Source organism: Pelodiscus sinensis, chromosome 15, assembly GCF_049634645.1.
Source record: "Pelodiscus sinensis isolate JC-2024 chromosome 15, ASM4963464v1, whole genome shotgun sequence".
In the NCBI taxonomy this organism is placed as follows: domain Eukaryota; kingdom Metazoa; phylum Chordata; order Testudines; family Trionychidae; genus Pelodiscus; species Pelodiscus sinensis.
In genome coordinates, this window is record NC_134725.1 from 7045399 (window position 1) to 7059708 (window position 14310).

The 14310-nt window shown below is 45.1% G+C and overlaps 1 protein-coding gene across 3 annotated transcripts in view; it reads right to left on the reverse strand.

Moving 5' to 3' along the window:
- The window catches only part of UPB1 (beta-ureidopropionase 1), a 62542-nt gene extending 49265 nt beyond the window's left edge, over positions 1–13277 (reverse strand). The window contains exons 1-5 of one of the 3 annotated variants that reach the window (XM_075897988.1): positions 13107–13274; positions 12721–12892; positions 8987–9074; positions 4239–4333; positions 1738–1899 (exon numbers count right to left, since the gene is read on the reverse strand). In XM_075897988.1, coding sequence (XP_075754103.1) covers positions 1738–1899; positions 4239–4333; positions 8987–9074; positions 12721–12892; positions 13107–13207 — 618 coding nt within the window. In that variant the 5' untranslated portion in view covers positions 13208–13274. Of the gene's footprint in view, positions 1–1737; positions 1900–4238; positions 4334–8986; positions 9075–12720; positions 12893–13106 lie in introns of all 3 variants that reach the window. The other 2 variants (XM_075897990.1, XM_075897989.1) reach the window with 2 other exon arrangements.
- Between the last annotated feature and the right edge of the window lie 1033 nt (positions 13278–14310).

Below are 14310 nucleotides of genomic sequence, written 5' to 3' on the forward strand. Positions count from 1 at the left end.
CTGCCCTCCAGCGTATCTACCTCTCCCCCTAGCTTAGTGTCATCTGCAAACTTGCTGAGGGTGCAATCCATCCCCTCATCCAGGTCATTAATAAAGATACTGAACAAAACCGGTCCTAGAACTGAACCTTGGGGCACTCCGCTAGAAACCGACCACCATCCTGACATTGAGCCGTTGATCACTACCCGCTGGGCCCAGCCTTCTATCCATCTTTCTATCCATCTTACTGTCCATTTATCCAATCCACATTCCCTTAACTTGCTGGCAAGAATATTGTGGGAGACCGTATCAAAAGCCTTGCTAAAGTCAAGGTATATAACATCCACTGACTTCCCCATGTCCACCAAGCCAGTAACCTCATCATAGAAGCTAATCAGATTGGTCAGGCACGACTTGCCCTTTGTGAATCCATGCTGACTATTCCTAATCACTTCTCTCTCATCCAAGTGTCTCAAAATGGATTCCTTAAGGATCCCTTCCATGATTTTTCCAGGAACCGAGGTAAGACTCACTGGCCTATAGTTCCCTGGATCGTCCTTCTTCACTTTTTTGAAGATGGGCACTACATTTGCCTTTTTCCAATCATCCGGGATTTCTCCCGATCTCCACGACTTTTCAAAAATAATGGCCAAAGGCTCCTCAATGACAGTGGCAACTCCCTCAGTAACCTCGGATGCATTAAGTCCGGACCCATGGATTTGTGTACGTTTAGCTTTTCTAAATAGTTCCTAACCTGTTCTTTACCCATCACGGGCTGTCCATCTTCATCCCATCTTGCATCACTTAGTGCAGAAGTCCAGGAGCCGACCTTGTCCGTGAATACAGAGGCAAAGAACGCATTGAGTACTTCAGATTTCCCCACATCATCTGTCACTAGGTTACCTCCTTCATCTATTAGGGGCTGCATACCCTCTCTGATCACAGGGAGGAAAGGTTAGGTTTAAACAGGGAGGAAAGGTTAGGTTTAGGTAAGATACTACACATTTGGGCATATGTTATTTTTAACCCTTTTCTCCCTACTTGGGATGTTCCCTACAGACAAATAAATTATACTTTGTTTTGAATGAGCTCTTCTCTGTCATTGCATTTACCAGCTGGTCATAGCTACCCAAGGGAATTTTGGGTCAGGGGTCAAACCAGTTGAGATGGTTCTGCTGGAGATAATATGCTTTGTAAATAAAGGTGCTGTAAATTGATAGTCCAGTGAAAAGTGGGATGAATTGTAGGATTCTAGAGTAGTACAGGTATAGGCTTGTCAGATGAAAAAAGTTCCCAGGGAAATACAAAAAGAGCACAAGCACAGTTCATCCCTAACCACGTCACACAAGGCTTGTCAGCTTACAAGAAATTCACCATGAGTTTGACTTTATCAGAGTCCCACAAGTGGCACACCAGTGACACCCTAGCTATGGATTACACAATTTTTAGAAAAGTTCCTGAATGTTTTCATGAAGTTGAGAGGACCAAATTATTTTGGGGAAATACTATAAAACAAATAAAATAACTCAAAATAAATCAAAGCTACAACAGCAACTTGAAGATTCTGGTGTAATCATATTCCAGGCTTATGATTTATGAGCGCAGCAGAAATCCCTTAATGGCATCATGGCCACACAATTCTCCCTTGACAAAATGAACAAGATATCGATGGAGCTATGCTTTCCAACATTCTACAATACAGAGATAAACAAGAGCTACAAAGTAGTGCAATTTATTAAAAGAAATGCTGCCTCTTACCTCATTGAAATCTCCAATCCTTGGAATGTGATTTTTCCTGCTCTTCCCAAGGACTGATCCAGAGTTTGAAATCACCACTGCAGTGTTCCACAAAGTTCCTCCATGTACATCATCTCTCTCCAGAATTGGAGACACCACAACCATATTGTGTTTCTTTGCCAGCTATAGAAATGAAAAAAAACCCTCTATTTATGAAAAGCCTTCTATCATTAACAATGTTTCTATTTTCCCCCTCAAAAGTGTAATATAGAAGAGGTTTTAAATTTTTCTTGTTCAAGGAGGCATGTCTCAGTGAAAACTTTCCAGTCTGAATCCTTCCAGCAGAAGCATCAAGGTGCAGTTAGATGAGTTCTACCATAGTAGCAGTCCTTAACCTGTTGGCCATTCCCACCTACACCCAAAAGGGGCATATGGAGCTGAGAAATAAGTGTGTGAGTTGGGGGGAAGGGGAGAATGTAATCCTGCTCTCATTCCTTCATTCTGGTACACTACTTAGTAGATTTGCTTAACAAAGGGTGGTTGGAAAAGGTTAAAAAAAATCATGGGACATGCTTAAAAAATGTTTTCTTTTATTTTCTGAAATATAATCATTGGTTTTTCAATGTAGAAACAAAAGCAGAAAACTTACTTATTTTCAGTTTTTGTTTTATTCTCACTTTCCAGTGATAATTTTTTCAAGAACATTCTCATTTCAAATAGCCATTTTCCTTTGAAAAAAATGTTTCTACTCAAAATTTTAGACCAACTCTAACTTAACATCTGGTGTCTGACCCTTACTTCTAAAGCTTCCTATAAATCCTTGAGCTGATTGATTCCTGATGCCTTCTACAAAGACCTGCAGGAACCAGAGTGAAAGATTAATGAATGCATTGTCTAAGAATCTCTTGCCAGTGCCTGACATATGAAGTCACAGCATACTGGTGAACAACTCTTTGCCATTTATTAAATCAGTCTGGACCTACTAATCATTTTTATTCTCTTTGCAAAGCATCTCATGTTTGGCTGTTACCTATGGGATAAACATTCAGCTTCTCTTCAGCAGCAATACAGACGCACATGACACTGAACTCCAACAATTGGAAACAAAAGGATTCAGGCAAGGCAGTCTTCCAAGGATGTCTCAGGACTCGATCTCTCCAACTAACCCAGATTCTACTTGCTGCTTAACAGTTAGGCATTATTTGTCCTTTTATTCTTTCTTCCGTTAAATGTAGTGTTAGGAACACAACAGAAAGATTGTTATGCAATTTGATGATCCCCAATTATGTTAGGCAAAGAACCACGACACTGTTCACTAGGGATGTAAGCGACTAGTTGACTAATCAACTACCCGATAAAAATATGCAGGAGCCAGTGATGCGGGGAGCGCCCTATCCCAGACGCATGGCAGGAAGTGACACAGACTTGGGACACCACTTCCTGAAGCTTCCATTGCCGGAAACGGTGATCCATGGCCAATGAGAGGTGTGATTGCCGATACCTCCAGAGGTGCAGGTAAATACAATAGCAGCGACCCATCAGCAATTTATCCTGGCAGGCCACCGACTTTTTATTGCCCATCCTCACCTTAGGCCATTAACTCAACATAGGGAAGTGCTCCACATGTGAGGTATGTCAGATTGAAGATGTAAGGTGATTACAAATCTGTGATTAGTAGCCCAGTTCACATATGGCATTTCAAAGCAGCAGCGCCACACAGCTATGCCTGGGATCAGCTATGCACCGCTGCTCCTTTGAAATGCTGCCTTGGAGTTTCAAAGTGGCAGCACCGCGCAGAGCCCAGGGTGAGCTCGGGAGTCTGTAATTGATCCCAGATTCCGCTGAAATGCTGCACGGAGCCCAGGATCAGCTTGGGAGTCCCCAGCTGACCCCGGGCTCCACGTGGCATTTCAAATTGGCAGCTCAGCATGGAACCTGGGGTCAGCAGGGGGACTCTGAGACCCTCACTGATCCCAGGCTCCATGAGGGTGCTTCCACTTTGAAATGCACAAGAGCTCCTGCTTGGGCCTCTTGTACATTCCAAAGTTGGCCCCCTTGCAGCCTGGAGTCAGTAGGACTTCCCGCTGGCCCTGGGCTACATGTGGAGCTCTGCATTCCTCTTTTGAAATGTACAAGAGCCCCAATGGAATGCGGAAGTGCATATCAACTAGTCGAGTAGCCGATGGAAATTCCATTGACTACTAAACTAGTAAATTAACCATTAGTTAACATCATAAGTTGTGAAGCTTATTTTCTTCTTGTAAAAATATGGGAAAGTCAGGATAGGAAATCTCACGTATACAACAGAGTAAAAAGCTATATATAAATGTAAAGCTATATATAAATTATAAACTTTTAAAACTGTTTCATATTGCATGTGTGCTGTCCATTTGCATTTTCACTAGCTGTCATAATACATCCTTTAATATGCTGGAAAATTATTTTTGGTTCTCTGATTTTTATAACGTACAAGACTGATATACAAGAAGTGATTATAGAATGGTACGAATTCAATTTTCTACCTTCTGGCAGAACCTTGTTGTCAGACCAGCCTCTGCTGATTCAGCAAATTCAGTCCATGGTAGCTTCTCTCTTGTACAGAATGCAAAGGGCATAGCTAGACAAACACGAACATGAGAGGTCAATAAAAAGATTTAGGTTGCTGAACAGTTATGGGGTGAGCTCTGCTTTATTTATATAAACACAGGTCAATCAAATGTGTTCAGAAGCTGCTTTCGTGGACACCAAGAAATAATTTCCACATTTGAGTATGATGCTGCTGTCACCTTCCTGCTCAAAGGACTTTAGTTCTTAAAAATGTAGGATAGGGATCTTAAAAACATTTATTTTTGTAAACATGTAACTGCTGAAAAATTACATGTTTACACGCAGGAGGCAGGTGAAGCCGGTGCTTGTGGGGACCCAGTTGTTAAGGTAGAAAGGCAGCTCCACAAGAGCTGATATGCATACGGAAATGGCATGAAAGCTGGCTTCCTGCATGTACTGACTCCTGTCTGCCCCCTTTCTCCACTGCACTGCTGCCTCTCTATTAGCAAATGTGTGGGAGCTGATGCTTATGGGGAGCTGGCTTTTAAGCTAGATCTCAATGAGCACCGGCTCCCATTTCCCCCCAGCCGCACTGCTGCCTCTGTGGGAGGCAGCGGGGGGGCAAGATGACTACATGGGAGCTGGCACATGCAGAGAGCTAGATTAAAAGCTGGATCTCCATGCATAGTGGCTCCTGCCTGCTGCCCCTACCCCAAGTGCTGCTGTCCCTCTATCAGAGGTAGCAGGACAGGAGGGCACGGGGCTTCTTGGGAGCCAATGCTCATAGGGAGCCAGCTTTTCAGCCAGTTCTCCATTGGCACCAGTTCCCGCTTCTCCCCCACCTTTCTACCTCTGATACTTAGGAAACAAGGTGGGGGGGTGGGGAGGAGAAGAGGGGCGAGTGTAACCATTAGGATTAACCAATGAGCCCAGACTTATTGGTTAATCATGTAAATGGGTACATGCTAACATCACTAATTTAGGAGTTTCTAAAGTTTAGATTTTCTAGGCTGCATTCTCACAGAGACAGCATAAGACTAGTTATATGCAGCAGACCAGGATCTAATTTTCGCGTACTCCTCAAGTAGGAATTTAATTTCTTAGGAAAAGGAGTGTCACTCAGGCATTCAGCACTATGAAGCAAAGACCCTTGTAATGAAGCAACATTCATTCAATTAAGAAACCACGCTGAATACCTGGTAGTTTGAAATGACAGGTGTGACTGGCCAGAAGACAAGTGGTTATGATTAGAGATCAGGTAGTATAGTAGGGTGAAATGAAAAGTAAAGATTACCCTCTATCACACAAGGGGCAGAGGATCCCCTAAAGGTATCTGCTCCTTTCATGACAATAAAGAGAGAAGAAAAGAAAAAAGTTTCTCATAGAGTGGAAGCTTTTTGTCCCCAAAACTGGGTGTTTTTCCCAACAAAAGTCACATTGTCATGTGTACCCTTTATTTTGACACCAAAAAGCTGGACATGCCCTAAGACAGGGCTACTCAACTTTGAAAGCCTCAGGGGCCACAATGATACTCACAGCACATACCAAGGACCACAACTTAAGTGTGGTGGCACATACATGCAAATATATACGCAAATATATGCAGATAGCTTCTTTCACACTGACGGGCATGAATACAAACATTTAAAGTCAGACTACACAACATGCAGGCCCCATTTTAGTCAGTTCTGCTGCAAAATGCAATATTGACCCAATTTCCACCCATATGACAGCACTTTTAACGAGTAATGACAGTACAGGAATTTAACCACTAAAACGCATAACAGCAGAAGACCATTATATTTACTCCTTTTTTGTTTTGGCTTCACAATTTTAACAAATCAAACAAAAACTGTCAGTACAGTACTGGAATTTACTGAAGTATAAGTACAATCAATGTGAAGATTGTGTCTGAAAACTTTTCACCAGCTGTTTCACATCAGGCTTGTATTCTGTTGTAGCAGCACAGAGACAGTTGGTCAGATGACTGTCAGTAAGTGATGTGTGCAGTTTTGACTTGATTCCCATGGAGGAGAATGAACTTTCACAGACATATGCAGACCCAAAGTAAATTAGTACTTTTTTGGCACATTTCAGTAATGCAGGGTACGTGTCTTCCTGTACATAGATCATCCAAAATGTTTCAGTGTCCTCTTCCTAATGCCTAGCTTTTAAAATACTATTGCTTTGCAGTTCTGTCATTTCTTCTTCAAACATGGCCCTCTCAACACCAAATCTCACTGCTGAAGGTGAGACTGCCTTTACCTCGACTGAAAATGGATTTTCAGTAAATTCAAGGACGGTCTTCAGGCATTTGACATCTAGAAAATGAGAAGAAAATTTGGTTCTCAGCTCTGAGATGTACTCTATAAAAAAGATGCATGTTCACTGAGCTGTGTCACTTGCAAGTTGAGGATGGGAAAGTGAGTTAAGTATTTCTCAAGAAGCTGATCAGCTAAAAGAGCCAATTTTGTTTTAAATGCAGAAACAACCCACATCAAAGAAGGCAAGTTCTTTTCTTTGCCTTGAAGTTTAAGATTGAGTGCATTTAAATGGCGTGTCATATCAGTGAGAAAAGCCATGTTTAGCAGGAATGTCTCTTCATCTAAATCCTGGCGATCCTTTGCCTTCAAAAACACTCATACAGGAGACTGATCTAACACTTTGCCTTGACTCAGACATCTAACTTCTGCAAGCATTGCCAAGTCACCATACTGTGTTTTGTACTCAATTAAAGCTCAAAATTGTCTATGTTTCAAGGCATTTGCAACAATGAAGTTAGATGATTTTTGTGACTCTATGCATTGTGCTTTTGAGAAATCATCTCTTCAGTTTACTGCATAAAACTGTTCTTGGTGCAGAATGCAATGGTATGAAAAGAAATCTGGAAACTGTGTATTTTTCTTCAGCAATTAGCCCCTTCTCTTTTCCAATCATGGAGGGAGTGCCATCAGTTGTTACCAAAGTAAGATTCTCCAAATCAATGCATTTTCCTGGACCTTCCAAAAATGCCATCAGCGCAGAATAAACATACTTTCTCCTAGTTTGACCCATCAAAGGTAGTAAACAGTTCTTCGACATACTTTTTACCATTGAAAAAACACACTCAGATTATGAACTGAGATATGTCTGAATGATCAGTAGATTCATCCATTGCCAGACTGAAATACTCAGTGCTTTCAATATCTTTTAGCAATTTGGAAAACAGATCGCCTGCATTGCTTTCAATTTGTCTTACTGCAGTTGAATCAGGGACTTGCAGTTTTGATATTTGCTTACCTATATCCTATTTGTTTTTAAATTCTACAAAAAGTGATTTGCTGCACTCGAAGAAGCACTGCTTCATCAATTCATCTTGGGTAAAAGGTCTTTTTGAGTTAGCTATGGGCAAAGCCATTTTGAAGTAGGCTTCTGTAACGGCATCACTGTCTTTAACTAGCGAACAGAACATATCTTGTTGAGTATGAAAATCTCCCAGTAAGGAATGTATCTTAGTTTTTCTTAAACTGCTGTCAAGTGGATACAAGTCTTTGAATTCAGGGTGACAAGATGCATGGTGCCATTGCAGGTTTTCTTCAACGCCACGATACTCTTTTGACAAAGAAGACATATTGGTTTTCCATTTATCTCTGCAAAAGTAAATTCCATCTCCCAAACAGGGTTCAAAATCCTGTGTTTATCCAACAAGTGTCTCTTGTTGCCATTTTAATGCTTCTTATTAAAAAGAAAATTGTATACCAGTATTTCGGGTGTTTAGCTTGAAGCTTCAGGTTGTGTGTTTCTTGGAGTGATTTTACTGTAAAAAGAAGTTTCCAAGACAAAGTGCTCCAACCTGCGGCAGGTGGGGAGCTAGTAAAGTGAGGCCAGACACAAGAGGCAAAAAAGGACAAGTGCCCGGGAGCGCCATCCTGGATTCCCAGCAGGACTGAAATTCTACAAGGGAGTCCATTGCTCCGTGCAGGATGGAGGTAGGGCTGCCCGGCCGTGGTGCCAGATTCAAACATGGCCAGTATGAGCCAGTCAGCACCACTCAAGCTCTGCCTACAAGGCTAAGCGGCTGGCACTTCCCACAATGCCCCAGCAACTCCTCCCTGGGGGCTAGAAACGCAAACATCCTGTACCCATCTGTTCCAGCCAGCCCATCCGCTTGCATCTTTCAATACTCATCCTGCCTGGGAGACACCTCGCCATTGTGGAACATGTTCCCAGTGGAGGCCATGTTCAAAGGATCCCCCCCATAGGCCACGTGTTGAGTAGCCCTGCCCTAAGTCATATTTTCCACAATAATAACCCAGAAAGTCCTTCAATTTTGGTTTTGGTCAGTTCTAAACCCACACATCCTCCATTTTTATTAAATGCTACTTTTCTGCTGTTGAGAATCTTCCTAAATGAAAGAAAACTTCCAAGGAAGAAAAAAGAGATTAGGTGAAAGAAAACAAACAGAAAGTATAACTAAAAGCATTGCTGAGATGAGGGCCTGGCCTTTGCAGACTTACATGGGACCTACACACACAACTCTGACAACACAGAGACTTTTAAGATTCTTCTGAAAATAAAGATTAAGATCAATGGGCAGTACCTTGGAATTTGTTTCATGGTTGCCGCAGAACATTTTTTTTAGATAGGGTATTTGTTAAAGTGGAGAGGAATCAACTAGTTCCATACATTTAAGAATTTTAAAGGCAGAGAATCTGGACTCAAAGAAGCTACAGAAAATACTCACTCCAGGCCTCTTGAAAGCAGATTACATTCACCCCACACATTGCAGCCACCTCCACAATCTCCTCTATTCGTCCATGCAATGCAGCCACCTAGTTGCAAGAAATTTGTCTCTATAAAACTCATACATCATAATTCACTTGTAACATTAAGATTTTGGTTCTGCCATTTTGTTCATATTAAGTAATACCTTGGTTGGCACTTTGTCACATTAATTTCAGTAAGAATACTTGTATGGTAACTTACTGCTCAGCACTAACAGTGGTTCTAGAATAAGGCCCTGAAGAGTTAGGGTATTTTTAAAAAGGCCTTTAGGTGTCTAAACATGCAGGTAGGTGGCTTGTGGGATTTTTAAAAACATGTATCTTCATCTTTAGATGTCTAAATAACTTTTTTAAAAACTGGCCTATAGTCCCTACACGTGCAATAGAGAGACCTACAAACCTTACAACAACCCCTCTCCCCAAAAAACCCATCCCTTTCTGAAGCTGTTTTGATATGTGACACTTAGCAATATCACGTGAATAAGTAAGCACAATATCACCATTGGTTGGGCCAATCTACTGAATAGATATTTGTGCAGCATGCTAGTACATGTAAATTCCGGGACTTCCCCTGAAATATCCAGCCAGAGCTGGTAGTATTTGGGAACTGACAAAATGCTTGTTAGAGCAGTATGTTGCATCACTAATGGGCAGCATATCCTTGACAACTTTGAGCAGGTTTAGAAGGCCATCATCCCTACAGCTAATCAGTGGGACTGTTTCTCATGTTTGGATAAATGAATCATGGGATGATCAAAAGGTGGGAATGGCCATAGACTGGCTACTTCTGAAATGCAGACAAGCCCCTTTCATTCTATGCTCTGGGCCTAAGGAGAGAAGCTTGTGCTAGTCTAAGAAATGCAAAACACAAACACATAAGAACATAAGAACGGCCGTACTGGGTCAGACCAAAGGTCCATCTAGCCCAGTATCCTGTCTACCGACAGTGGCCAGCACCAGGTGCCTCAGAGAGGGTGGAGTTATTTTTCCCGATGTGCATTAATTTACACTTATCCACATTAAATTTCATTTGCCATTTTGTTGCCCAATCACTCAGTTTGGTGAGATCTTCAGAGTCCCTCACAGTCTGCTTCTGTCTTGACTATCCTAAACAGTTTTGTATCATCTGCAAACTTTACTACCTCACTGCTTACCCCTTTCTCCAGATCATTTATGAATAAGTTGAAAAGGATTGGTCCCAGGACTGACCCTTGGGGTACACCACTAGTTACCCCTCTCCAATCTGAAAATTTACCATTTATTCCTACCCTTTGTTTCCTGTCTTTTAACCAGTTCTCAATCCAAGAAAGGACCTTCCCTCTTATCCCATGGCCTTGTAATTTACACACACAACACACACACAGTTAGTAAACATGTTTCAATCAGTATAAGACATTAACCCTCAAAACATGTTTTAGTGCATCCCTTATAAGAAGCAACCAGTATATCAGTGATGGACAGTTTTTTTTTTAATTAGTTAAAAATCTTTACACGGGAACTCTTCTCACTGGAGAACTCTAGTTAAAAACAGCCAAGGGGCACTTTCAATAAGATTTGGACCCATTCATGTATGTATCCATCTCAAACCCCACCCAGATCAATACTGACCAGACAGATCTAATAGCTGTGTAGCACCATTTAAAATGATTTGGTCTTAGGCCAGTTTCTAATGGACAAGTGTCCACATGACAAAGCGCAGCAATTGGCTTTTTTTTTTTGGCTGAGAAAGCAAGAACTTGACTAACAAAAAATGAACTACTCTCTCTGTGAGAAGTAATCCCTCCAAACACAGTATCTGGAAAAAAAAACTTTCTGCCCTATTTATAAACAGACTCATCTGTCCAGAATATTTCAAAAATATGAAATCTGCCTTCATTTTGCTTAAAAAAAAGACTTTCAGATGCAAGTTGTATAAAAATCTGCAAAGTGTGCACCTTGTATCACAGAAAGATGTCATTCATCTGGCAAAAGACTTCCCTAAGACCTTTGACTTACTGCTTTATAAAGAATTTGAGAGTATTTAATTTATATAAATCAACAACCCTGCATTTGAAATCATCAACTTTCTGTTCTCTGATCATGAGACTTTTCTTGTTCATCTGACAGCTTTTAGCTTAGAAAGCTAGCAACTATTTAGCTTCATTAAAATTACAAATAGCTTAGCCAGGTCAATAGGTAAACAATACACAGAAGATGTAATCTAGACCTCAGAACTGTTAGCAGACAACACAAGAATGCAGAACTGATGTGATATGTGAAACACAAGGTGGGTGAGGTAATATCTTTTATTGGAAAAATTTCTGTTGCAGAACAAGACACATTTTTGAGATACGCAGAGCTCTTCTTCAGGTCTGGGAAAGGTACCCAGGGCTTGTCCTCACAAGCAATAACGCAGCTGTGATACTGTAAGGCTGTGTCTACATTGGCACCCCTTTCCGGAAAAGGAATGCTAATGTAGCACTTTGGAATAGGCAAATCCGCGGGGGATTTAAATATCCCCCGCGGCATTTGCATTAACATGGCTGCCGCTTTTTTCCGGCTTGGAGATAAGCTGGAGAAAAGCGCCAGTCTAGACGTGATGCTCTGGAAAATAAGCCTTTTCTGGAGGATCTCTTATTCCTACTTGAAAGTAGGAATAAGAGATCCTCCGGAAAAGGCTTTATTTTCCGGAGAATCACGTCTAGACTGGCACTTTTCTCCAGCAAAAACCCCGAGCCGGAAAAAAGCGGCAGCCATGTTAATGCAAATGCCGCGGGGGATATTTAAATCCCCCGCGGATTTGCCTATTCCAAAGTCTACATTAGCATCCCTTTTCCGGAAGGGATGCTAGTGTAGACACAGCCCTCGGGTCTAGTGAGGATGCTCCCATGCTGACCAGAGAATGAGGTTGTTAATCCACCCTCCTTGAGAAGCTCTCCCATCTACGCAGTGCTCTCTACACCAGAAGAGGGGAACCAAAGGTCAGTAGTACAAAGGGGAATGGATTTATCATGCTCCTGGGCAATGTAATTATACTGATATACAGGGCTTGCCAGCTGCGCAGTTCGGCGTGCTGCGCATGCGCCGACCGCACCACGCAGCTGTGCCAGCTTGTAATCTACTCGCCATGGGCGAGTAGATTACATTAATTGTCAAGCCCTGCTGATATAGATCTGTAATGTAGACTGGGCTCAGTGTCACAGCTCAGCCCAAGATGGAACAGATTGCTAAATATGAGGTGCAAACATCTGATGCAAGAGGCCATTAGAACCTCTACAGTCACAGGACAAAGCAACCGTAAGGGGGCTGCGGATTTGTGAGGTGACACAAGCCCAGCCTAAGGTCTCCTCTGCACTCCTGTTCCAGTCAATGTAGTTCAGAGGGCTCGAGGGGGTGATGCTCTCCGCCCCCTGAGGTGAGTGGTTCCCCGGATGAGAGCACTGCCCCTCAGCCTGAGCCAGGTCTCCACTCGCTGGGGGAGGGACGCGCTGGCAATCCCGGGGTCTAGGGAAGACCCCCTCGCTGAATGCTCAGGGTCTCCCACCAGCCTCGCTCTGTGGGGCGGCCCCGGGGATGGGTGCAAGGGTCACGGACTCCAGCCACACAATCCTCCCGGCTGGCGCTGGGTCTCCCTGGCCCGAGCGGGTCTCCAGCTGAGGCGCTGCAGGCCCGCGGGGAGGGCGGCTCCAGCGGCGGGGTGTGCTGCCGTCCGTACCTGTTCCGCCACGGGGGCCTCTGTGGGGAGGGGGAGTTTATTCTGGACCAGGCCCAGGCGGACCAGGCGCGGCTGCCGCAGCTGCTCGGGCGCCGCCCCGAAGCCCCAGCCCCGCAGCTCGAAGTCCCGCTGGGCCGCGGCCGCCTCCGCCGCCGCCGGCAGGTCCACTTTCCTGAAACGGCAACGGGAATCAAGGAGCGCGCGCCCGCGCGTGGCTTCCCCCCTCCCCGGCCCGCAGCGCGAGCTTCGCGCCTGCCAACCGCCAGGCCCGCGCGCGCCCAACGGCACCCCGCCCGGCGCGAGCTCAGCCGCCGCTCCCTCCCGCCCGGGGGCATCCCCGGCCTCCGCCCCGCAGGGGCCGCTGGGAGCTGTAGTCCGGCCCGCACCTGCCCAGGCTCCCGTAGAGGAGCCGCTTCACCTCGTCGCGCTCCTCGCGGGGCAGGCGCTGCTCCAGGCATCGCTCCAGCGAGTCCAGGCCCCCCGCCATGGCGGCTCCGAGGACGAGGCGACGGCGGCCGCCAGCGGACTGCCCCGGCCCGGCCAGGCTGAGTGACCGTTACCCCCTGAGCGCCGGCCAGGCCACGCCCCCCCGACATGGGACCCGAGGGGACACGCCCCCCCCCCCCCCCCCCGGCTTGTGGCGCCAGGCTGCCTCTGAGGAGAGCCCGTGCCCCCTCCCCCCCCAGCCTGGATTGGAACCAGCGCCCCGCGCGGCAGCCCCTCCCCCCGGGATGCTTGCCCAAAAAGGGAGGGGGGGGGTTCTGCAGCCCTGTTACAAGCCCGAGCAGGCCCCCTATGGCCCCCGGCTCCGTGACCCTGCCCCGGGCGCTCCGACTCCACGCACCCAGGCTGTGTCTAGACGGGCCATTTTTTCCGGAATATCAGCCACTTTTGCGGAAAAACTTGCCCTCTGTCTACACCGGCCACTTGAATTTCCACAAAAGCACTGACTTCCTACTGTAAGAAATCAGTGCTTCTTGCGCAAATACTATGCTGCTCCCGTTCGGGCAAAAGTCCCTTTTGCGCAAAGCTTTTGCACAAAAGGGCCAGTGTAGACAGCTCAGATTTGTTTTGTGCAAAAAAGCCCCGATCGCGAAAATGGCGATCAGGGCTTTTTTTTGCACAAAAGCGCGTCTAGATTGGCCACGGACACTTTTCCGCAAAAAGTGCTTTTACGGAAAAGCACCCGTGCCAATCTAGACGCTCTGTTCCGCAAATGCTTTTAACGGAAAACTTTTCCGTTAAAAGCATTTCCGGAAAATCATGCCACTCTAGATGTAGCCCTAGGGCCTCACATCAGTGGTGAGGGATGCAGAACGAGGCGCAATGGTCTCACGCTGCCGTGGGGGAGGTCTAGGTTGGAGGTTAGAAAAAACTATTTCCCCAGGTGGAGGGGGAAGCACTGGGATGGGTTCCCTAGGAAGGGGGTGGAATCTCTGTCCATGGAGGTTTTGAAGTCTCAGCTTGACCAAGCCCTGGCCAGGCTGATTGAGTTGGGGTTGGTCTTGGTCTTGCTTTGGGCGGGGAGCTGGATTTGATGCCTCCTGAGGTCTTTGCCAGCCTTAGGATTCTAGAATCCTCACAGCAGGC